The 24138-nt window shown below is 38.5% G+C and overlaps 1 protein-coding gene and 1 non-coding gene across 8 annotated transcripts; both read left to right on the top strand.

The window, feature by feature from the left end:
- The first annotated feature begins 1600 nt into the window (after positions 1-1600).
- trnag-ccc (transfer RNA glycine (anticodon CCC)) lies at positions 1601-1671 on the top strand. The gene has a single exon. It is a non-coding gene; the product is annotated as a tRNA-Gly (tRNA).
- A 280-nt stretch (positions 1672-1951) lies between these two features.
- Positions 1952-22423, top strand: LOC117397811 (cytotoxic granule associated RNA binding protein TIA1-like). Of its 7 annotated transcripts, XM_033996690.3 has the most exons (14): positions 1952-2227; positions 4423-4519; positions 5584-5677; positions 7715-7767; positions 8045-8099; positions 8879-8966; positions 11912-11987; positions 12647-12755; positions 13580-13678; positions 14287-14371; positions 15690-15864; positions 16466-16617; positions 17708-17747; positions 20779-20891. In XM_033996690.3, the coding sequence occupies exons 1-13, from the start codon at positions 2193-2195 to the stop codon at positions 17724-17726; spliced, it is 1137 nt and encodes a 378-aa protein (XP_033852581.3). In that variant the 5' UTR covers positions 1952-2192; the 3' UTR covers positions 17727-17747; positions 20779-20891. The 7 variants fall into 7 exon arrangements, with proteins under 7 accessions (XP_033852581.3, XP_033852580.3, XP_033852578.3 ...); XM_033996689.3 differs by lacking the exon at positions 20779-20891 and having other exon boundaries at positions 17708-19656; XM_033996687.3 differs by lacking the exon at positions 17708-17747 and having other exon boundaries at positions 1953-2227; positions 20779-22423.
- Positions 22424-24138: the final 1715 nt, after the last annotated feature.

Raw genomic sequence — 24138 nt, 5'->3', positions numbered from 1 at the left:
CCGACTGGAAGGTGAACTTCACTGTAACGCGTGCCCTCCGGGCTTCAGTCAGGCCTCGTGTTTTATTCATGAGTTTGGCCGCAGCTCCTGCGCTGTGCCGGGAATAACCTGAAAGGAGACCCCCGGGGAGTTTAGCTGCCACACTTCGATTTGTTTAGTGAAATTACCCCTCCTCCAACCCCCTACAGCTCTTAACTGTTGGGCTCGGCAGCTTCATTACGGTCAATATATGCTGTACAACTTTCCTGGATCCAAGAGTCAGGATTTAAAATGTTGTTAAACTTTATTTAACACAGTTCAAGCAAGACAGAGTTCCATTTTAAACCAAACCAAGCGTTCAATAACGCACATTACTACACAAGCAATCCGTCTATAATTAACCTGTATATTAGTATTAAGACTGTTACAAACCTAAATAAAACATAAGAACATAAGAAAGTTTGCTCGTTTGGTAGTAAAAACAGCCGCGATTAATACTATATTCAATATACTACATCGTTTCAGGAAGCTATATATATAAACAGCGGTTATGTCTTCATAGTGCATTAGTACGATAGTCGAAATTTCAATTTTTTTCAAAGTCGAAATTCCGAGTTTTAAGAGACGAGTTTAAATGTTTATTTTGCAAGTAAACGGTTTTTGAAGGACTTTACTGCCATCTGCTGTTAGCAGGCGGTACTGCACATGACAATATATACCGTGGCGGTAATGTACTTACAAAAATTGCAAAATGTTGTCAAATATCATGAAACACGGCCATCATTTACTATTGTTTATTACTCTTTTAAGGAGGGTATTTAATGCCAAATTGAAAAATAAATGTCTAAATAAATGTCTATATAAATGTCTAAATAAATAAACATATAGACATTTATTTACGTATTTCTATATTTCTGTATTTATTTGATTATTTCTACATGTATTTATTAATTTCAGTATTTATTCATGTATTTATTCATTTATTTAGGCATTTATTTTTCATTTTGGTATAAAATATCCTCCACACCCTTATACATGTATATAGAAATACTATCAGAAACTTGTAAGAACGACGGATTTCCAATATTAAGAACATAGGAAAGTTTCCAAACGAGAGGAGGCCATTCAGCCCATCTTGCTCGTTTGGTTGTTAGTAGCTGCTGGTTTATCCTAGCTGCTGGTATCCTAGATTTGGATGGACAGTATTTATCCTACCTTGATTTTTATTTGACAGTACTTTGTGGCTATTACTGGACATCTGGCGCCACCGTGTGGACATTGTTAATAACTGCCAAAATCAGGCAATTTGTAAGATTTGCCCCTTTGTACATGTAGAGAAATGCATACCACAAAATCAACCCACCTCCCTCCTTAATAATCCTTTAAAATTTGTTTCATGCTAAAGTATTTATAAACTATAATACACGCGAGCTTAATAGCAGCATTTTTGTAATAATAATAATAATAATAATAATAATAATAATAATAATAATAATAAGACTCCCATGGTCGTGACAATTAAGGATCTTGCGGAAATATATGCAAACTGGACATGGACATATGTGAATTAGTGTCAGAATTTAACACGGTTTAACCCAATCACTAAATTAAATCTGCAACAGCGCCGCTGGTGTAGTGGTATCATGCAAGATTCCCATTCTTGCGACCCGGGTTCGATTCCCGGGCGGCGCACGTCTTTTTATTAGTATTATTATTACTATTATTTTTTTAATAATTGTTATTTTTTAACCACTCCTTTTTTAAAATAGTACATTTACTTTCATGCATATAATAACACAAAATATTGATCAATTGTTTAAAAAAAAAAAAAAAAAAAAAAATCAACTCCCTATTTTTTATTAAAAAAAAAAAAAAAAAAAAACAACACACACGTTGAATTTGCGTAATCGCGTACAAAGATGCTGAAGATATAATTATATTGCCCGCTGCCCTCCCCTGATCTGCCCCGACGGCGCGTCACTGCGCCTGCGCGCTGGTATATCCGCCCGGACTCGGCCGCCATCTTATGTCGCTTTTTCTTTTGTTCCACAGACGGAGCAGAGGCGGCTCTGCGAGAACGAGAGAGAGAGAGAGAGATTTACCTTTAAAAAACAACCTTATAAACAAACAAACAAACAAACAATACAACACGAAACACACAGAAAGAGATTCATTCTCAGGGTACAGGAAGTCTCTCGGCAAAAAAAAAAAAAATGATGATGATGGATGACGAGCAGCCCAAGACGCTGTGAGTATTATTATTATTATTATTATTATTATTATTTTTTAATTCTGTTGTCGGTTTTTTTTTTTTTTAAACATGTTGCGTTACCACACACACGCAGAAAACACGTCTGGTCTTTTAGCAGCGCTAGACCGGAGTCGTTGCTGTTTTTTTGGGGGGGTACAGAAATACATACGTGGTTGTTTTGTGATATCGCAAAAAAGGCCGCGTAATTGGGATGTGATGACGTGCCCGTCTCCTTCTGTTGTGTATTATTATTATTATTATTATTATTATTATTATTATTATTAAATAAAACGAAGGGGGGAACAAGTCATTTTTAAAATAAACACAATATTGATTCGCTGTTGGCGCTTACTCGCTCGCATTTGAAATCGGAATATCGGTTTGGGCAATCGTTCACATCCAGTAGTACCAGAGAGAAACAAACAAACACAATATGGCCTTGAATTTTGATTTTCTGGACTTTGATACATTGAAAACAAACACACAACACGGCGCCAGGCGCCACAGTATTATAAACAACGACCAGGCGCCATTGCTTCGTGTATGTGGCTGATGATGGTGTTACAAATGTTAACATTTTCTGGCTAAACAACCCGTCAAAGCTACTGTTAATAATAATATGCTTGGCCGACGACGTTTTATATTATTGGCTGAATACTGTCGCTCTATTAAGACACGTTCTTTTATTTTAATTTAATTTTTTTTCGTATTGATGCAGTGTAAGTTAACCAAATGTCCCAACACTATATAGGAAGTGTTGGGCCCAAGGCTTTTATACAAAGTATAGGGACGAGTCTCCTTAATGTTTTTAGGCGGGTACATGCAAGTACACGTTTTTAATTGCAACCCCAATTTATAATGCGTTTGTTAATTGTATTTTACAAAGTTATAGAAGAGTTACTTTTTATGCAAAAATACATAAGCCAGCCTGTCCCATTTTAAACTCTGCTGCATTACGTGTCCTGAACGGAAGCGTTGATTATGACAGTATTGCTTTTGAAAAAAGTGTTGGCAGGCAATGCCATTTTATAAACTCCAGGAATCAGAATACCCAAACTTTTCTCATTCGATATAAACTCCAGTCTAGGTTCAAAAACCTGAAGTATTGCATCTCGCGTTCTGTTAAACCCATTATTACTGGGCTGGAAATACGTAGAGCAGTTTGATCCTTTCCTGGTTTTGCTGTAACACACCTGAGCTTGTTACCTATACACACTGGGGCTAATCAAGCTCGTAGTAAAACCTGGAATGGGTGACACTGCTGTGCAATTCCAACCCTGCGTTCTGCTCCCAAACCAACTACGACTAAAGTGGCGATCTTGTAGCTTCCTCATTCAGCTTGTCTCTGGATCCTGCATGCACTGATTATTAAACAGAAGGGTTTGTTAACACAAATAGCCTGGGCATTGGTAGTCTCATGGTGTTAACTTGTAGTTGCACTTCTACACGCTTTTTCAACATGTTTGGGCCCATGAGTAACACACACCCATCTTCAGCACACACACTCGCACACACCTTTCTTGGAACCCTTTTCTCCGCAGCATGTTTGTCATCAACCACAAGTGCAGAAACCCCTCCCCAGATTCACTTGAACCAAAATGACCCTGCTGGAGAATTTATGAAAAGGAGAATATGCAGCTTCCAGCTTATTCCATTAAACACTGAAATACACGTTTTTTTTTTAGTCTTGATCTCTGCACCTTTTTCTAATTTTACAAGCAATTTCACAAGCGAGTTTTGGTGGTGTATATAGTTTAGAAATGCTACACAGTTTTTTTTTTTTTATAAATTCAAATGTTTCGACTAGAAGTCTTTCTCAATACATTCATCATTTTAAATGTAGTACTTCTAAATTTAGCACTTGAGTGTTTTATTTATTTTTAATGGTCATGGATAGTGTTGTATGCCAACCACTATTCAGGGCTGGAAATAAGACTCCTGTTGCATAGCAGTTTGGCCCATTTTAGGTTTTACTACCAGCTTGATGAGCCCCAGTGCGTATAGGTAACAAGCTCAGGTGTGTCATTAAACTCGTAATAAAACCAGGAACGGATCAAACCGCTATGCAGTGGGAGGCCTGTTCCCATCCCTGTTTGGTCCACACTTCCTGTTCCCCTTCCAGTTCATATAAATGTTTTGACTTGTGCAATTGAATAACTGGTTTCTTCTCTCTCTCTCTCTGTGTTTTACAGTTACGTTGGGAATCTCTCTAGAGATGTGACAGAAGCTCTTATCCTTCAGCTGTTCAGTCAGATTGGACCGTGCAAAAGCTGTAAAATGATTGTAGATGTAAGTCTCTCTCTTTTTAATCCAGTGTCGTGTAGCACAGCGGTGGCCAACCCCGGTCCTGGAGGGCCGCAGGGTCTAATGGTTTTTGTTCCTCCTGCCAGAGTTCTCAATTACTTAATTGAACACATTTTTTTTGTTTAATTGGTCAACAGCACAAAAAAAATCTAGGTCTTTAGCCATGGATGATTTAAATATACCCAGAAAACCTGCAGGATGGTGGCTGTCCAGGACCTGGTTTAGTCACCCCTGCTGTAGCATGTAGTGCTGCATCAATCTGTTGTTCGGATTGTGATCTCCACAGGTGAGGGTCACTGGTGTCGATCGGGCTGATTCACTCGTTCAGAGTGAAGAAGCCGCTGCCTGGATTTGTGTGGATTGCTGTGCTCCATAGTCTTAAGAAAAGTAGCAGTCCACGTGAAATCCAAGTAGCTGTTTCTTCACTTGGAATGGTAAGTCAGCCTGATCAACACCAGTGACATTCGCCTGTGGAGAGCTTGATCGGAATAATGTGGCTCTCTTAAGGATGCTTGGTGGTCAACTGGTTAAAGAAAGGGGCTTGTTACCAGGAGGTTCCCGGTTCAAATCCCAGCCACTGTGTGGTGACCCTGAGCAAGTCACTTAACCTAAAACCGTGGTCCTATTGTAAATCGCAATACGTGACTCTGCAGCAGTTGTTGTGAGGCATAGTTCACTGCCTAGTCTCTGCAAGTCGCTGTGGATTAAAGTGTCTGCTAAATGACTAGACAATAATATTCAGGTGAGAAGTGAGCATTTTCAGGTAGGAATTTTAGGAAGCTGTTTAAACTAACTCTGGGTTTTAAATACCAGTCGCTTAACCTCCTTGTGCTCCGTCCTTCGGGCGAGACGTGAAAACGAGGTCCTATTGTAAGTGACTCTGCAGCAGCAGTTGTTGATGATGCAAATTTCATCTCCTAGTTTCTGTAAGTAGTCATGGATGAAATCTCTTGCTGAGTGACTCATAATAATAATTCATCGCTCTCTCTCTCTCTCTCTCTCCTTGCTGAAGTACACACTTACAGCGCAGTGTTTTTTTTCGTTTTCAGACTGCAGGTAACGACCCGTACTGCTTCGTAGAGTTCTACGAGCACCGACACGCCGCGGCTGCATTGGCTGCCATGAACGGAAGGAAAATAATGGGTAAGGTAAGCTATCGTATCTAAAGGGTGAGTTGGGGGTGAATGAGGCTCGGAGTGTGAAACGCCAGAGGTGTGATTCAAGTCTCCACTGGCAGAGCAGTTTTTGCCATTCAAGTGTTTTTTTTTTTTCACTGTGATCTTTGTTGTAGGTGGCCTGCCCTGTACCTAAAATGCACAGTGTGGCCTTTTTATTAAACCCACACCAGGGATGGAAATAATACTCCCGTTGCATAGCAGTTTGATCCATTCCTGGTTTTGCTACAAGTTTAATAAAACACACCTGAGTGTGTTTACCTGTACACTGTGGCTAATCAAGCTCGTAGTAAAACCTGGAATGGCTGAAACTGCTGTGCAATAGGAGTCTTTATTTCCATGCCTGTCACACTAGAAGCTTGAATGGCCCAAACTGCTATGCAGCGGGAGTCTTCAATTATTCCTGACCCAGCGAATGATTCAGTTATATGCCATTGTGGTCTTTTATTTATCAGACGTGTTCTCCTTTTCCGTAAGGTTTGTTTGAATACAAACAGGATTTTATAGTGTGTGGGCAACGTTTTGTACTCCAATAGTCTTTTTATTGCTCTAGCCAGACAGCCGCCACCCTTATCACTGTATTTAAATGCTGAAATAACCCTCCAGCACCTGTTATTCCAGACATGGTGACAGTGTCCTGATTTGTCTTGTTAACACGTTCTGTAGTAGCAGAGACGCGTTTTTAGGGATAGGAATGGGGGGGTGGGATGGGGGCGGGGGGGTATAACAGTTCAAACCAATCGTACACAGGTAAGTAACGTCAAAGAAAAGTAACTTACTTTTGACGACCATTTAAGAATTTTTTTTAAATGTAAAATCTAAATCTGTTCTGCGTTTCACGTCCTCCTTTTTGTCTTAAGGAATCTCTCCAAACAGCACTTGCTGTAAAGCCAAAAATATTTGCGACCAGAATATTTGGCGAATCACACCCACGAAACCTATTTTTCTCCAGAAATGTTGGCGACCTGTTGCAATATACGAAGCATGTGTTAGTGGAGTCTGATATTCGTGCCAAAAATATTTGCATGTTTTTTTCATACGCATAATAAGGCTAGCAAATGTTTATGGTGGCTTTACAGTAAATTAACATTGCAAGCAGACTTTCTTGGGTGACTGAAATTCCCGACTCTAAGCTCAAACTCTTTAAATAAAACTCCTGTTGACTTTTTTTAATCCTGAAAAAAACACAATGGTATTCTATTGTTAGTCTTGATTATTTTTACTAAAAAAAAAATAAATAAATAATGTTACAAAGATGGTTAGGGTGTCTAAGTTAGACAGTTTTAACATTGATATCCCTCACAGCGAAATGTATTTAAAAAAAAGTATTTCATGTGCACAGACTCTGCTGCGTTACATGTGTGTGTTTATATATTTTAAAATACATTTTACCTGCATGCATACGTTTGTTCCCAGATTATATCGCCACGTATCATATATTCAAATTAATAATATAGATGTACCTCAAATGGTGGCTGAAGTAAAATCATTTGTATAGTTTTGACTAACAAATGACCACAGTAGCACACACACTCCGTCTTGACTTTTCCCAGAGGATCATTACCTGAATATGCAGCCCTGTGTCATGCAACGAAAAAAAAATCAATGTCCTTAAATAATAATAATCATAAACCTTAAACGTAAAGCTACACAAAACCAATTTGCACAAACTGTCAGAGTTGTAACGTTCACGTAAATCATCTGAAAAACGACACTTCCCTGCTTTAAGCAGATTTTTAGGCTTCTGCGTGACTGGCTGTTAGGTTCGCTGATCCAAGACAGTTCACGTGTTTATGCAGAGGCGTTGTGTGTCCTTTGTTTTGAATGTGCGTGCGTTTCACGCAGCCCGGAGGTACTGGGATACATGCACGTTGAATCTTTCTAAAGCAGCAAAATTATTCTAATTGAAGAACAATATATTTATAGCAGCATCCTATGATCTGTTGTAAACCTGGTAGCATCCCGTTCAGTTTTTATAAAAAACACAATATTTTATCCTCAACAGGTAATGAAGGACCATTGAGGAGTTCAGTAAACAAGGTCATATTTCCCTCGTTTGTAAGTGCCTTATTATTTAGACCTTTTTTTACTCTTGTCAGATTGTTTTAATACCAGGTTCTCACTTGAGACTTGCTACCTATTTTTGGGGAAAAAAATATATGATCTGCATCATTGTCAGGATCAGGTATCCTTTTCATCATCATGGCAAGCATACAGAGGCTCACATTGTGTGTGTGTGTGTTGGATTCTTAGCTTAGGAGAAACCTTGTTTTAATGTATGAAAATAGTACGACTAAACACTTTTTTACCCTTTCTTTGTTTCTCTTTTTTTTAGGAAGTTAAAGTGAATTGGGCAACAACCCCGAGTAGCCAGAAGAAAGACACAAGCAGTGAGTATTTATTATTATTATTATTATTATTATTATTATTATTATTATTATTATTATTATTATTATTATTATTATTATTCAGTTGCATGTGTTTAGAAAAAAAAAAAAATACAAAAAGAAACTTTGAATTCAGTGACAAATTGTTATTGTTTTATCTATCTTCGAAAGCTTTCAAATGTTGAAAGAGGTTTGGATTCATATACCTGTGTCTTTTTGGAGTCTGGACTCTGCCCCTGATCCAAGTGTGAATGGGCTCATTTAAAGAAGTATTATTTGCACTTACTGTAAACTACACTATTTAAATATTAAGCTTGCATTGTAGTAACCCTGCACTGCCCTGTAACAGCTGTAAGTCGCCTTGGATAAAGGTGTCTGACAAATACAAATAATAATTGGAATAAAGCGTCTGCTGTGTTAGTAATAGGCAAGCTAAGTCGCATGACTCGCACCTCCCGCACAGCTATCTGATTGTCAGTCCTCTTGATGCAACGAAAAGAGCATTAAGAACTTATCACAGAGTAGTACTTTTTAAAAAGGCTAAAAATGCTGCAGAAGACGACAGCAACAGACAGCGCATCCGCTACAGCTGTGGACACAAACAAAGCTGGAGGAACACGTTGCTTTATAGAAATTAAACTTATTACCAGTTATGTGTTACTAGAAGTTCAGTGTACATATAAAATGTGAATTTGTATAATGCTTAATTTCTATTTCGGTGGTTCTCCAGTACCTTTGAGATTTAGGACCACACCACTTATCTTGCCTTCTGTGTTTGTTAGATCACTTCCATGTCTTTGTTGGGGACTTGAGCCCAGAGATATCCACAGAAGACATCAAGGCAGCGTTTGCCCCGTTTGGGAGAATATCGTAAGTACCGTGCTTCGGAGCGCTATGATAATGCTTTGTGGGCTCTCGCTATTAAAATGATTAAAATGCCATTGTAACAATTTTCTTAATGTGCTGTGGCCTTGTTGAAACTTATCAAGCATACGCTGTTTATAATATGAGTGGCCAAAGATTGGATCGGCACTGAGACAGAACTGCTTCCTCCCTCACCCCCCAAGAAAAAGGGTGCTCCCTCCAGTCCAGGGCAGGGCAGGTTTGAGGCATGGAGACTGAACTGCTCCCTCCCTCACCCCCTAAGAAAAAGGGTGCTTCCTCCAGTCCAGGGCAGGGCAGGTTTGAGGCATGGAGACTGAACTGCTCCCTCCCTCACCCCCCTAAGAAAAAGAGTGCTCCCTCCAGTCCAGTCCAGTCCAGGGCAGGGAAGGTTTGAGGCATGGAGACTGAACTGCTCCCTCCCTCGCCCCCTAAGAGAAAGGGTGCTCCCTCCAATCCAGTGCAGGGCAGGTCATGCGTGAGGCATGGAGACTGAACTGCTCCCTCACCCCCCTGCTTTATAATATCCTTACAGAATGTATTGGTCAATATTAAATATGCAGTAAATTGATGCTATGCTAGTTTAAGTATTCTTTCTTCAAGTTGTGAAAAGACTGACAGGTAAGTGTTTCAAAATCTTATTCTGAATGTATTAATGTCTTGAAACCCAAAAGTATCTTTACATTGTAAACCACTGTGATTCAATATTGTATTTGACAATCAATGTAAAGTTTCAAGTGGATACCGAAATAAAATATATAGATGTCTTTACTTTCATTGGGAATGTGTGATAGTTTTAAATGGTAATTGAGTTTACACAGACAAGGTTTATATGTTAATCTAATACTTTACAGCCTCACTGTAACAACACACTTTAAGATGAATGTATTGGTAAAAAAAAAACTTTATTTGTGTTTTTGTCCATGTGTACAGAATTACATTTGTTTAACCTTTTTTTTTCTACAAACTAAGTCTTCATAGTCAAATATACGATTGCAACAATATCTGAAATTTCAATTTCTCAAAATTCACAGCTGCCCATGGAATTTCAAAAAGCGGGTAACGAATTGACCTGAGAAATAAAGAAATCGGTTAACAGGCGACGTATGCCTTTTTAATTCCTATTTTTTTTTTGTATTCATATTTATTGATTTATTATTTATTTTAAAGATAAGTAGGTAAAATTAGTGTTGACGCCAAGAAAAGCTATATTTATTTGAAGTGCATGGTTCAAGAAAGAATTCACTTAATTTTCTTTGCTAGCAGTAGCGATAGCTGAGCATAGATTGTCTGGTCAGAATTGATTACCTGCTTTGCTCGTGCCTCAGAGCATTAAGGTTTTACACATTAGATTATGGCATACAGTGTGCACATGTGAGCAGTCTGATATAGAAAAGCATTTTTGCATGTTTTGCGACCTCTATAAGTCGCTCTGTTTAATTGTAATGCATTACAATAGCTGTTAAGGCAGCCTCTGTCCTTTTCAGTCCCTGTGTTAATTTTTAAAGGGGATTTTTGTAATGTGAGCGTTACCCGTCCCCTGCGTGTTGCAACAACTGTTTTAAATAACGTACCTGTCATTTTATTTTCATTGGCATCCTGACAACTTTTTACACTTATAACGTTAAACCCTGTTTCAAAGCTCTTTTCAACATGTCTGCTCTAGTGCACTGGGGTTTGAGATCTGTCCTATAAATCAGTGGTTCTCAAACTGGGGGACGCAAACTGTATCCTGGGGGAGGGGGGTGTTAAAGTTCAGGTTTTCTTTTTAATTAAAAATAAATGACTTACAGCTCACATCTTATCCTTGGCTATACCGTATAACGGGCGGGTGCTTTATTGGCTATTTTGATTGGATCGCCAATAATACTTCCAAAAAAACATAAGTGCTGTGGCTTTTCTGTTCCGTACCACATCATGGATCGCTATTGCTGTGTTACCTGTTTGACAATGTGGGAAATAATCCTAGTCCATTTTGAAAAGAGCTTTGAAACAGGGTTTAAAGTTATCAGTGTAAAAAGTTGTCAGGATGTTAACAGTGAAAAGAAAAACGACAGGTGCGTTATTTAAACAGTTGTAGCAACACGTGGGGACGGGTAACGCTATATTTTTCGGAACCCCGCTACTTGCTCTTTAAATTCTCACTACCCAGAGCCGCTCTCTCTGCGTGCAGGGTGATAAGTCTCTGGCATTTTGCTATTGTGTTCTGCAAGTTTGTACTTTGTGGTCAGTACAATCTGATGCTAAGTTAAACTGGGCTTTTAACTTAATGTGGTATATCAAATATATATATATTTTTTGTTGCAAAAATGCATTCATAATTACGGCTTTATTCACATTAATACTAGTGTATTTCAGGAACTAATAATTATTATTAGTAGTAGTAGAAGTAGTATTAGTATTTAAATGCATAGATTCAAAAGTTTAAACAGTATATATTTTATAAATGAGGTGTGTACTGCTGTAATACGCATTCCTGGAATTGCGATCCCCTTGATAGTGTTACCGTGTTCCTACACTATCTGTGAGTCTCTGTATAATCACCCTGTATCTTTATGGAATTGCATTCTGGCTCTTGGCGGTGTGATACATAAAATAGTACACAGTGCATTTGTTTTGTTTTTTGTGCAAGGACCTAGAAGTGAAACATAATGTGAATGACTTTTTCAAATTGTAATCCCAACATTTTAGATTAATGCAAGGACTGAAAAGGTTGTCTCCCAAATTTATATAGAATTACACACTGTATATCTAGCTATGCTTTTTTTTCTGTTCAGTATACGGTCGCTTTAAAATAAAGTAAATCAGAGATCAGAATCAATGTGTGATGTGCTTTTATTTATTTTATTTGGCTCTTATTTTAATCTTCATCAGAAGCGTACTCATTACCCTGAACTGACAGATTTCCCCCCCCTTTCTTTGTGTCTATATAGGGATGCCAGGGTGGTTAAGGATATGGCTACAGGGAAGTCAAAAGGCTATGGCTTCGTCTCTTTCTTCAACAAATGGGTAAGCGTCTCTCAGCAGGTGTCTGTGCAGCAGTGCACTGCGCACTCATTTTCCAATACAGTATGTATCGCAGTGTGCATGTTGCCACACGATATCATCACGGTGCATGTGATGGTCCTGGTGGGCTACCTGCGTGATGCGTAATAAGATCATTTTAATGCTGGACTATTTTATTAAAAGACAGAAGCTCAGATCAGTTAAGGAGAGTGTGCGTGTTCCTCGTACCAGCTATAAAACGCGCTTACTCTTCATTGGAGAACTGCTTGGTGAGCTGCAGTGAGCTGTGCTGGTGTGCTTTTGGTCGTGTATCGCAACACAAGCCTCTGTTAGGATACGATGCATCACGTACAGAAAGTATCCTGCTTCATCGATAAGCAGCGAGACCCCTGGAAACCAGGGGCTAGTTTCACAATCCACTGCCAGCTAGTAAGCGGTCTGATTTCTACCTGTTTCATAAAAAATATACAATGGAACGATAAAGCTTAGTAGAAGTCCACTTGGCAAGTGTAAAGTATTCAAGGATACATGTTCTGTTTTCTTTTAATATTTAACAGAAGTGAACTGGATTTAGCAGACTGCTATCTGGAACTGCTTTGTGAAACCAGCCTCGGGTGTCAATCTTGGAAACTTCATTAATGTCATTTTTCATCTTCTACTAGGATGCAGAGAACGCCATTCAGCAAATGGGGGGCCAGTGGCTTGGAGGCAGGCAGATCAGAACTAACTGGGCTACAAGAAAGCCCCCTGCTCCTAAAGCTACTTACGACAGTAAGCTTTTTAACTAACCTTCACCCTCTCTTTGAGTTCAGGTTTACAACCTACGAATTTCAAAACAAAATCTGTTCTCCTTGTAATACAAACATGTTCTCAAATATAGAACTTTAACATTCATACACGTATACATCTAAACCCACACCTTCAATGAGAGTTTTTTGCATCGTAATAGGACTAGTACAATAACAAACGTTACATTTAAGTCGCTGTAGTAGTAAGCCGACAGTCTGTGTAATATATATATATATATATATATATATATATATATATATATATATATATATATATATATTTTAGCTCAAAGAGCCAGCTATATATAGTTGTCATCAAAAGTTTACATACCCTCTGTTTGTTCATCTTACCAAGTGATAGTTAAAAATCTGGTGAATTAACCAAGCACCAGTGTTTGACTATGAAAGTCAATGGAGTTAATTCATAAATAGTTACCCTGTGCCTTATCGTTAATTCACCAGATTTTTAACTACCACTTGATAAGACGAATGAGTGTTCAACACACTTACAAGAAGAATCATTGTCGTGTAAGTGTAGTGCATCAAACAATATCTCAACTTCATACGTTGGTAAATAACACTGTTGCAAATAGAGGGTATGTAAACTTTTGATGACAACTGTGTGTGTTATTAATAACACAATTTTGCAATTCATTTATAAATGGGCTTCTCATTTTAAGGCAGTAGTTTAATTTTCCTGTATGTCTAACGGAAACCCTGTATTTTAATTTGGGGAGCGGGGTTTACAACCTCCGAAAGCTACACTCGGACTGACTTGCTAAACAAAACCTGCTCTCCTCCTCACAGCTGCGAATGCCAAACAGTTGTCCTTTGAGGATGTCGTGAACCAGTCCAGCCCGAGCAACTGCACTGTGTACTGTGGAGGAGTCACATCAGGACTTACAGGTCAGAGACAGGTTCTCCTTTGCTGTAATGTTTGCACAGTGTCTGAGCTGCATTCTTTTATAAAGGGAGGCTGCACTTCAAATGCTCTTCAGAGTTTCATCATGAAGATCTCGTCCTGCCACAGGGATGGGGGGGGAAAAGACTCCCATTGCATAGCGGTTTGATCCATTCCTGGTTTTACAAGTTTAATAACACACCTGAGCTTGTTCCCTATACACACTGTAGCTGTGCAGTAAAACCTGGAATGCGTGAAACTGCTATGCAATAGGAGTCTTATTTCCAACCCTCTACCACATGACGTTAGGCTCCCTGTCAAACCTTGGACAGTAACTATACACTATGAACAGTGATAGGTAATGTTGTATGATGTATAGTAACGAACAAATGGATCATTTTTAAAAGCAGAACCCAAATACAATGGATGTGGGGGGCGCATGTGTTGAAATATAAATCTGAGTTATTTAATGATAATTCTTTTGGACAAGTTGCCATATATGTAGTGTGTATGACCATGTATCTTAATACACAACCTCTAATATGATATACTGTGTCATGCAGAAGTTTGCTAGAACATCTTTTTAATTGGTCCCTGGCTTTATTTTTCCCAGAGCAACTGATGAGACAGACGTTCTCTCCTTTTGGACAGATCATGGAGATTAGAGTTTTCCCAGATAAGGGATATTCTTTTGTAAGGTATGTTTTAATAAAACAGGATCTTGGTTAGAGGGAATATTACTGCGCTAGTTTTAAATGTAAGTGGGGTGTCTGAGCACATGTCGTATTATTGAAAAGACCAGGTGGGTGGCTGGGAGGCTGTGTGGTCCAGTGGTTAAAGAAAAGGGCTTGTAACCAGGCGCTCCCAGGTTCAAATCCCACCTCAGCCACTGACTCACTGTGTGACCCTGAGCAAGTCACTTAACCTCCTTGTGCTCCGTCTTTCGGTTGAGACGTAGTTGTAAGTGACTCTGCAGCTGATGCATAGTTCACACACCCTAGTCTTTGTAAGTCGCCTTGGATAAAGGCGTCTGCTAAATAAACATAATAATAATAATAATAATAATAATTTGAGCGATTGGGAGCCCTGCTAAAATCTGCTGAGTACTGAGAGCACTCTTTGCAGAATCTATGAAAGTCTACAGCTATGGCCAAAACTTCTGCCTCGCTTGGAGTTTTAGGATTGAGATGCTAGAAAAAAAACTAATGAGGGTAATTTAGAAATTTTTATATAACATGTAATCAAAGAAGCTACAAAACGATATCGCAAGTGTCTACCGGAAGCCATGATAGCAGTACAGCGAGCATTTCATGTTAGATTTCGAAATGTCACGTTGTTCAATTTGTCAGTTTCATGAAGCATATGGAAAACTACAAAGCAGTATCTAATTCATTATGTTAAGGTAACATTATTCAGCAGGTTTCATTGGACTCTATGAAGCACAAGGAGTTAATTCTATAGGTTATGTGATGCTTTTAGCCACAGCTGTAGGTTTACTAGTTGGAGATGAGCAACTATATGGGAGGAGCTTTAGCAGGGGCCTGTTTAACCCATTAAGTGCCACTGTGGCCATTTGAAGACAGGCTACTTTATCATAATATAGTACAGTTAAATTAATAATCTACTCATTTTTGTTAACTGCAAAAGTCTATTGTAATGTATCAAATTACATGAATACAGCTTGTGTTCTGATTTTTATTTCAATGAAACATTGTAATTTGGTTCTGAAATGGGTTTAACTCCTGGTTCCTGGTCTTTTCAATAAGCTTGACTGGGTGCAGGGCTGGTGTGAGTCTCAGACTCTGAATCAATAGAACAATACAGAAGCTGCCGACTCTAGCCCCATTCCAGTGCTTTTACAACCAGGTCGTGAATGAGTCGACCGAACCTGCTGGGAGTCGGTCGACTAACCAGAGGACTTGATCAAAATCCTGGACTGGGAGTTGGGGACTGCTGGTATCCTGGTTGGGAGTTTATTGACTCGGTTTACAATTGACTGGTTTCCCCGTCTCCCAGGTTCAACTCCCACGAGGGGGCTGCCCACGCCATCGTGTCCGTCAACGGGACGTCGGTAGATGGTCACGTGGTGAAGTGCTACTGGGGGAAGGAGACTCCAGACATGATGAGCCCAATGCAGCAGCAGCAGCAGCAGCAGCAGCCACCGCAGCAGCAGCCTCCGCAGCAAGTGCAGGTGAAGCACGCTGAAAGTCTGGCCCTTCTGCTGACTTTATATTTTATGTAGCAGACAGCATAAATACTAACGTACCTAACTAGCCCACAACTTGAATACCAATAGTATTATATAACTGTAGCCCCCAACCTAATACTAACCCTGTCAAATAACTATACCCTACAGCTTGCATACTAACTTGCTTTTTATTTACATAACTGTAGCACTTAACATAATACTGTGTTACATAACTTTAGCCCACAATTTTAAATACTAACTTTTAATATATACAGTATCTGTAGCCCAGAGCTTAAACACTAACTGTAGCCTACAGCTTAATTACTATCAAATAGAAATTCATTCAACTGATATGACTAAATAAGAAGTTTAAAAAAAAACACTTGTTTAATGTATTTATTTGTATACACAGTGATTTAGCATTTCAATTCCCATTATATCAAGTGCTTTTAATCGACAAGTCAGAGTTCAATATGATACTGCTGCATTTATTTTAATTATAAATTAACACGTGAATGAATAAAGAATGGCAGTTAAAAAAAAATATATATATTTTTTTTCTGCTTTTACTGACAACGATTTATCTGCGTTTTGTTTTTCGCAGCAAAACAAAGTTGGGTTTGCAGCAGCGCAGCCCTACGGCCAGTGGGGGCAGTGGTATGGGAACGCCCAGCAGATTGGCCAGTATGTGCCCAACGGCTGGCAAGTGCCCGCGTATGGAATGTATGGGCAAGCATGGAACCAACAGGGTTTCAAGTAAGTAAGCCAGGCAGCCAGCCAGCCGGGGGCCAGTTTTCAGATTTAAAGATGGGTTTTTTCTTTTTCTAGGACATGCACAACCTCCTCCTCCTTCGTACAGTCGTTCAAAGAATCATTTTTATCCCAGTTGAAAGGTTGGGCTGCAGTTGGATGAACTCTGCTATTTTTTTTTTTTTTTTGCATTTATCATTGAAATTAAGAATTCCGATGGCACCTGCTTATCTTGAGTGGAGTGTGTGTAATTTTTATTTTTTCTACAAATTAATTGGGACATTATGCTCTTGACAAAAAAAATCAAAACTAACTATTGCCAGTCAATTCAGAGACTTACCTGCTACTTTTTGGACAAAAACTTTGGCCTGTGTTTCTGACTTTTTTGGAGTATCCTTCTTGTTGGGATCAAATTATATATCGTGCCATTTTTATTCATAGATTTGCATATAGAACAACAAACGTTGCAATTTTTTTTTACATTTGTTTCTTCCTTGCCCACCTTCTTAAATTCATATGTATTACTGTGTCCATTTTTTTTAAAGCAAAAACTATTAACTAAATTGAATTGTTTCTGTAACAAGATAGAGGTGCTGCTTACAGTTTTAAATTCTTCTCGATACACTGTACAGTATACATAAAGTGCTTTAAAAATGTTACCTCCTTTTCTCTTGTAAATGACTTTAACACTTCTAAGTTGGTGATGAAATGATATGGAATTTGTAATCTGTGATTTATTAGTTCTTGGGTAATCTGGTGGTCAAACGTTTTAAGTATTTTCCTAAAGATCAGGACTGTGTTAAACACTCATCCGTCCAGAAGACGCTGTAATAAAAGTGATTTTGTACACTCTTACCTTGCCAACCGTTTAGTGAGAGAGGTCATCCCCACCAACTGCATATCCCAAGCTCCGGATTAAATCAAATCAAAGGTTTTATATAGCTGTGCTGCAGTCCAGTTACCTCGATGCAGTGTCTCAATTATGCTCAAGCCAAAAACAGTACAGCTCAGGAACTCTTTTATATATAAAAAACAACAAATTCAGATAAAGGGAGTATCATTTTTTTCTCTTCTCCCTTTTAATTCTGTTTTACAGTAGCCCTATTGAGAGCTGATGTCCTGCACAGTCTAGGAAGGTAACTAAACTCTCCTAGGTACATAGTAACCCTTCTGTTTTTGGGTGGGATGACGACACCCCGCATTCTCCGTGAACACGTCTCAATGGACCGTAACACAGCTAACTGACTCTTGATTTAATCCTGGCTTTGTTCCAGACGATCGTTGTGCAAGTGTAAAAACCAGTTTTTTTTTTTATTGATCTTGATTTCCATATGCAGTTCGGTTATTTCAGGTTCGCACTTGAATTCCACATCTGAAGATTAAGGAAATGTTTCTCCGGCTAGAATGAAGCATTGACTGCTGTATTCGGCATGTTTTTAGCAGTGTTTTTTCAACCCCCTCCCCCCTCCCCATACAGGGAAGGAAATAAGAGCCCTGTTGCAGAGCAGTTTGATCCATTCCTGGTTTTACTAGGAGTTTAAGACACACCTGAGCTTGTTTCCTGTACACACTGGGGCTAATCAAGCTGGTACTAAAATCTGTAACGGGTGAAACTACTCTGCACTAGGAGTCTTATTGCCATCCCTGTCATATAGATGTTTATTTTGGTCCCGTGTATGAAGTAAACTTTTTGACTTTTGGTGGGGGGGTGGGGGGGGGGTTAAGGCTAATCTTAATAAATAAATGAAATACACCCCCCTTCTAAAAAACTTCCTAGATGTGCTGTAAAGGTCCCTGGTTGCATTTATTTGTAAACTAATACCACCATGCTTCATATTCAGTCTGTATTTAATTTTATTACTGCTGGATCTATAACATGTGGCTTGTACACATTTAGTTCTGCATCAACAAACAAAATCTAGTTTGCTTGAGCATGGAACCAGGGTTGATTATGTTGCTACTTGTGAATGTGTGTCAAGTTAGCTATGCGAGAGAGAAAGGGAGGGAGGGGGAAGGGCTTCCCTTTATACAGTATTGTACTAAACTAACGTCAAAAGTTTGTAGTTTGCTGAAGCCTAATAGAAAAAGTGTAGACCTGTACATATTTCAAAAGAGAATTCAAGTCGGTTCTCTTGCACTAATTTAATGTTTTGAAGTACAGTCTAGTCCATTTTGTGGCAACAATCATTGCGTTTGGCCAGCATCTTATAAAGGGGGGGGGGGCTCTGAATTTGTCATTTATTTGGGGGTCAGGTGGTGACTGCTGTAAAACACTTCTAACTACAGGCTTATAAAAAAAAAATGACCTACGTGTGCTTGTTTGCACTATGTAAGCAAAATTATACTGTTTCTGTTTTGCGTTTCTTCTGTTTGCCTAGCTGAAAATGAATGCTGCAATATAAACTTCTGATGCAAGTGTTGACGATCTCGATGCAGAATGTAGCACACAGTATTACTGTAAAGGACGCGGCCCCAGGCTATTTCTTTGCATATCACCGCTGTATTCCTATATTCAAACTGCTGTGATTTCCCCTAAAGTGGACTTGACTGTCATTCACATTCATCATAAACAATTGCCTACCAGCAATTGATACGAGAATAAAATTTCATTCTTTGCATTTAGTAGCTGCTTTTTAAGGGGTTAACACACAGACAGGGTTGAGGTCAATTCCATTTAAAAAAAAAAAAATTATAGAATTTTTTTAAAATCCAATTCCCATTCCGTCCGTTCCAAGTCCTTCAAAAGAAGGAATTGGGGAATTATTTTAAATTGGGATTTAAAGAAAGAAATGGACCCCAGCCCTGCATCAGAAAGCATTTCGCCCAGTGTTTAAAAATTAAACTCCTGTTGGTAAATCTGCAAGAAAAACTAAGATGCTATACCGTCTTGCATTACCATCCCTAGTTATCATTTTGAAGTTTTGTTACATAATTTGTACATGTACTTTGTGCTTGGGTTAATGCTTTGTTAACATTGCCCTGTCTAAAAAAAATAAGTTTTGTCATAAGGATCAGTCAAATAAAAACGAGTGTCATGGCAACAAACCAGCGTATTGCAAGTCTTGTAAGAGTACGCTAGTTAAGGTGTGATACGATAAATGTTTTATTTCTGTAAAGGGAGCATCTACAATAACATTTTTAGTATTTAAGCAGCACAACAGCTTGGACTTGCTAACAGATCAATCAAATTCTGCTTCCACTTCTGTTTTGGTTTTCGGTTTTGAATGTAATACTGAGGTCTCAGATCCCTGCGGTTTTGGATGGAGGAAGACTCCCCTTCTCTCTGACTTCAACTGACACGAATACAAACCGCGCCAGCTCTTTGATTGCGTCAAACCAAGTATCGATTTATGCTGAAGTCGAAGAAATCAATTCCGTTAGCTTGACAAGCACTCAGTAAAGCATAAAGGAAAAAGGTCTATAAAATGGAATTTCTCTCCAGGTGACGGGCAGCATTGAATTATTTACATTGGAAGTTGTTTCGCCTTTTAATGAAACTAGCATAGGGGTTGCATTTGCAGAAATTAATTTGCTATTGCTGTATACGCCTATCTTGACCGACTGTGCAATGTTGCTATTTTAACAAATGTGTTTCCTATTTTTTTGCATCCATTTTTTTTGTGCTCCATGTATGGTTTGTTTGAGCATTATGAGATGAATATTAAAAGATACTGTTTAAAGATGACCCTTTTGCATTTAAAAAAAATGCAAGAAATAGTAAAAAAATGAATTGGGTTGGGGGGGGGAAACGAAACAAATATATATAAAAATGATGACAAACGTTTAGGCTGTTGATTTATCAAGCCGAGGGGACACAGAGCCGCGGCTTGGAACCTGCTTTCAGGAGACTAGGTTTCAGGCCACTGCGCGGCACACCAGATGGAGACTTGGGGTTTGATACAGCAACCTCAAAGTCTCCTGAAACAAGATTTCAAGCCGCTGCTCCTGATAAAGTGATTTCGTGTTCCCTCTGCTTCTTTTATTTTGGTTAACGTGAGCGTGTTGCGTTCGCTGAAACGTTTTGTCTGCTTTTTGATTTGTAGTTCTTTTAAATTTAAACCTGAAATGGCGCATATATATAATGTGTGGTGTGTTTTTAAAACACTTTTTTTATTCTGTCCCGTACACTCATAACCTGACGGTCGTGTTTTCTTTTCCTTTATCTAGTCGATCCCAATCCCCTGCTGCATGGATGGGTGCAAACTTCACTGTTTATCCTGCTCAGACACCACAAGGCCATCTCGTAGCTAAGAGAGCCGGATTTCAAACCCAGTGAAAACACACACACAATTACACAAAAAAAAATAAAAAGGACTTTGCCTTCTGAAAATGTATAATTAATAAGCAGGGATGAAAAAGCAAGCTGTGGGTTGTGTTTTTATATACCATTTTTGTACAACTTTTGGTCTTCATGAACGGTTTTTGTTTCATCACAGTGAAAGTGTTGTCTGAAATGAACTGTCCTCAAACTCTCACTTGGATCTCCTTAACCCTTTCAGTCCTGGGGGATCCTCTAGGTCCCTGCTTATCTCAGCGTTGTTATGTTCACATGTGCCGTACTGACGGGACATTTGAAGTCCCATTTACCAAAATGTATGTAAAATAAATAAATACATAGTTGTCCTGTTCTCATGTGTGCTCAGTAAAGGCGCTCCTTTTTTTTTTTTTTAAATTGTGTAACTTTAATTTTGCATTCTTCAGCTCGACAAATTCAGGACTGAAAGGGTTCGATTTGAAAAAAATCCAAGTATCTTGCTGCTGCAGGGTGTGGACATTCTTTGACTTTAATATCCAAGAAGCAAAGTTTAACTGTACAGTGGCTTTGGGGTACCTTGTGTTTATTGAAAAGAAAACGGGACGCAAATCTAAAAAGATCATGTTAGTCTTCAGACCTCCACAGCAGAAGGGAGGGGGAGGGGGGTGCTTAGTTTTATTTTAAAATGTTTTTGTTCTATTTCTGTATTGTTTAATACAAATGAAAAAGCAGTTGCAGGGATTACTGCCTAATTTTTATGCAAAGGCAGACAAATATTGCACAATACTATTACTAGATTTTTACCCACGTGATTTAATAGTTTTTAATTCAGCATTCCTTGTGTGTGGTGTTTAATTTTTTTTCATTATTTTTTTTGTTTCAATAAACCGCCCTCTGCCAGTACAACCAAACTAACATTGAATGTGCTCAGAAACTGTCGAGACTGAATAGCAATTAACAGGATGTCACTTTTGGTATTGATGAAAACTACAGCTGTGGCCAAAAGTTTTGCATCACCCTATAGAATAAACTCATTTTGCTTCATGAAAGTGGAATGAAACCTGCTTTTAATAATGTTACGTTAACATGTTGAATTACACACCGCTTTGTAGTTTTTCCTGTATACTTAATGAAAAACTGACAAATTAAAAAATGGGACGGCTTCCGATAGACAATACATTTTGTAGTTTATTTGATAAATTCATAAATGTTTATAGTGTTTTATTTTTTTATTTTTTTTATATATATATATAATTCTCAATCTTGAAAAATCCAGGTAATGCAAAACTTTTTTGGCCAGAGCTGTACAGTTGTTTTTTGTTTTTTTAATGTATAAAATGATCCTTTTTAGCAAAAGGTTTTTGTCTAATAATAAAATGCCTCCTTTCCAATCTGTTCAATGCTGACCGTCACTAAGAATAAATAGGTGGTGCCTAAATTGAAAACCTACTGGATGCCTGCGTTGAAAATCTTTCACGTTTTCTTAATTTTTTTCTAGTATGCCGTTGCTATTGAGGGGCCTTGTGTGGAATTAAAGCGTGGATGTTTGTAACATTACTGCAAGTCAATGTGTTTTATAAATTCATAATGTCATGAATTTGGCAGATGCTTCATTTATTATTGTGAAATATATATATATATATATATATATATATATTGTAACTGTAATAATTTTGGTTCTATTGGTTTCGTTCTTGTATTTTGGACAGAGCTCTTCTGTCAGTCTAGGTCAGGGGCGTCCAAACACAGTCCTGGTGAGCCGATCCACTCCAGGTGTAACAGGTACAATGTGATAATGAACTACTTCAGGGTCTGGATCGAGGTGTAATTGGTTCAGTTAAACAATTTAGAACAGGGTTGGAACAAAGACCAGGAGTGGAAGAGCGAACCTCGGCTGCTTGTGATCTCATGGATTCAACTTTAACCTTAATGGTGAGCTGATCATACACATTAATTATTGACTTCAAGTTAATGCTTTGCATTTAAAAAAATAATTATGGGGTGGGTTTTTTAATTTTTTTTTTATTTAAATATACAGATTGAAAACGGTAATTAATTGCATCACAGAGTTTCTTAAAGGAACCAGGTCTGGTTTCAATCAAAATTGCTGGTGCCACAGCCCTAATAACAGTTTCTTATTTATTTCTTAGCAGATGCCCTTAGCCAGGGTGACTTGCAGTTATAAAGTATCACATTACAGAATATCACTGCCATAAACCGCTATTCCCCGGTTCAAATCCCACCTCAGCCACTGACTCATTGTGTGACCCTGAGCAAGTCACTTAACCTCCTTGTGCTCCGTCTTTCGGGTGAGACGTAGTTGTAAGTGACTCTGCAGCTGATGCATAGTTCACACACCCTAGTCTCTGTAAGTCGCCTTGGATAACGGTGTCTGATAAATAAACAAATAATATTAAATTAGACCCATCAGTGTTGTAAACAGGTCCATTTACAGCAATTGAAAAGAGTTAATTGTTAATTTCTCAGCAGATGCCCTTATCCAAGGCAACTTACAATTGTTACAAGATATCACATTATTTTTACATACAATTACCTCTTTATACAGTTGGGTTTTTACTGGAGCAATCTAGGTAACCTTGCTCAAGGGTACAGCAGCAGTGTCCCCCACCTGGGATTGAACCCACGACCCTCCGGTCAAGAGTCCAGAGCCCTGACCACTACTCAACACTCCTGCTTAATTGCAGGGATTTTATATATATATATATATATATATATATATATATATATATATATATATAAAAAATTATTTTTAAAGCAGTCAGGCAGCCGCACACAGTATTGACTATCTGTACCACACCTCAGAATGTAATGTGTTCCTCTTCGCTTCCAGACATTTCACACCTCAAATGAAACAGAGACAACTGATGTTAACACTCATGCCTGCGGTGATGGTGTCTGCTTTACAGGACCTCCTGTGCAATCACGTGGGACGCTCGCTGGTTAAAGATAATATCTTGTTTCCAGGAGGTTCCGGGTCCAAATCCTGGTTCAGTCACTGACTTGCTGTGTGTGACCCTGAGCAAGTCACTTCACCTCCTTGTGCTCTGTTCTTTGGATGAGGTCCTGTTGTAAGTAACTCTGCAGCAGCAGCAGTTGTGATGCATAGTTCACTCTCTAGTCTCTAAGTCGCTTTGGATAAAAGTGTCTGCTAAATGAATAATTCGTAATAACAGGAGAAAAAAAATGACAAACATTTTAACTGGAAGCCTTTGTGAATGTCTGCAGTGTGGATTGAGAAAGCTTGCTGCTGT

The sequence above is a fragment of the Acipenser ruthenus genome, chromosome 46, assembly GCF_902713425.1.
Source record: "Acipenser ruthenus chromosome 46, fAciRut3.2 maternal haplotype, whole genome shotgun sequence".
NCBI classification, from domain to species: domain Eukaryota; kingdom Metazoa; phylum Chordata; class Actinopteri; order Acipenseriformes; family Acipenseridae; genus Acipenser; species Acipenser ruthenus.
Note: the sequence above shows the minus strand (reverse complement) of the source record. Positions and strands in the feature narration are given on the sequence as shown.

What these genes read in the sequence shown, in the direction of transcription:
- LOC117397811 (XM_033996687.3), top strand. Translation starts at nt 2,193, where the DNA reads ATGATGATGATGGATGACGAGCAGCCCAAGACGCT. An exon ending in GACGAGCAGCCCAAGACGCT is followed by an intron (nt 2,228 to 4,422) that starts GTGAGTATTATT and finishes TGTGTTTTACAG; the next exon opens with TTACGTTGGGAATCTCTCTA. An exon ending in AGGTCATATTTCCCTCGTTT is followed by an intron (nt 7,768 to 8,044) that starts GTAAGTGCCTTA and finishes TCTTTTTTTTAG; the next exon opens with GAAGTTAAAGTGAATTGGGC.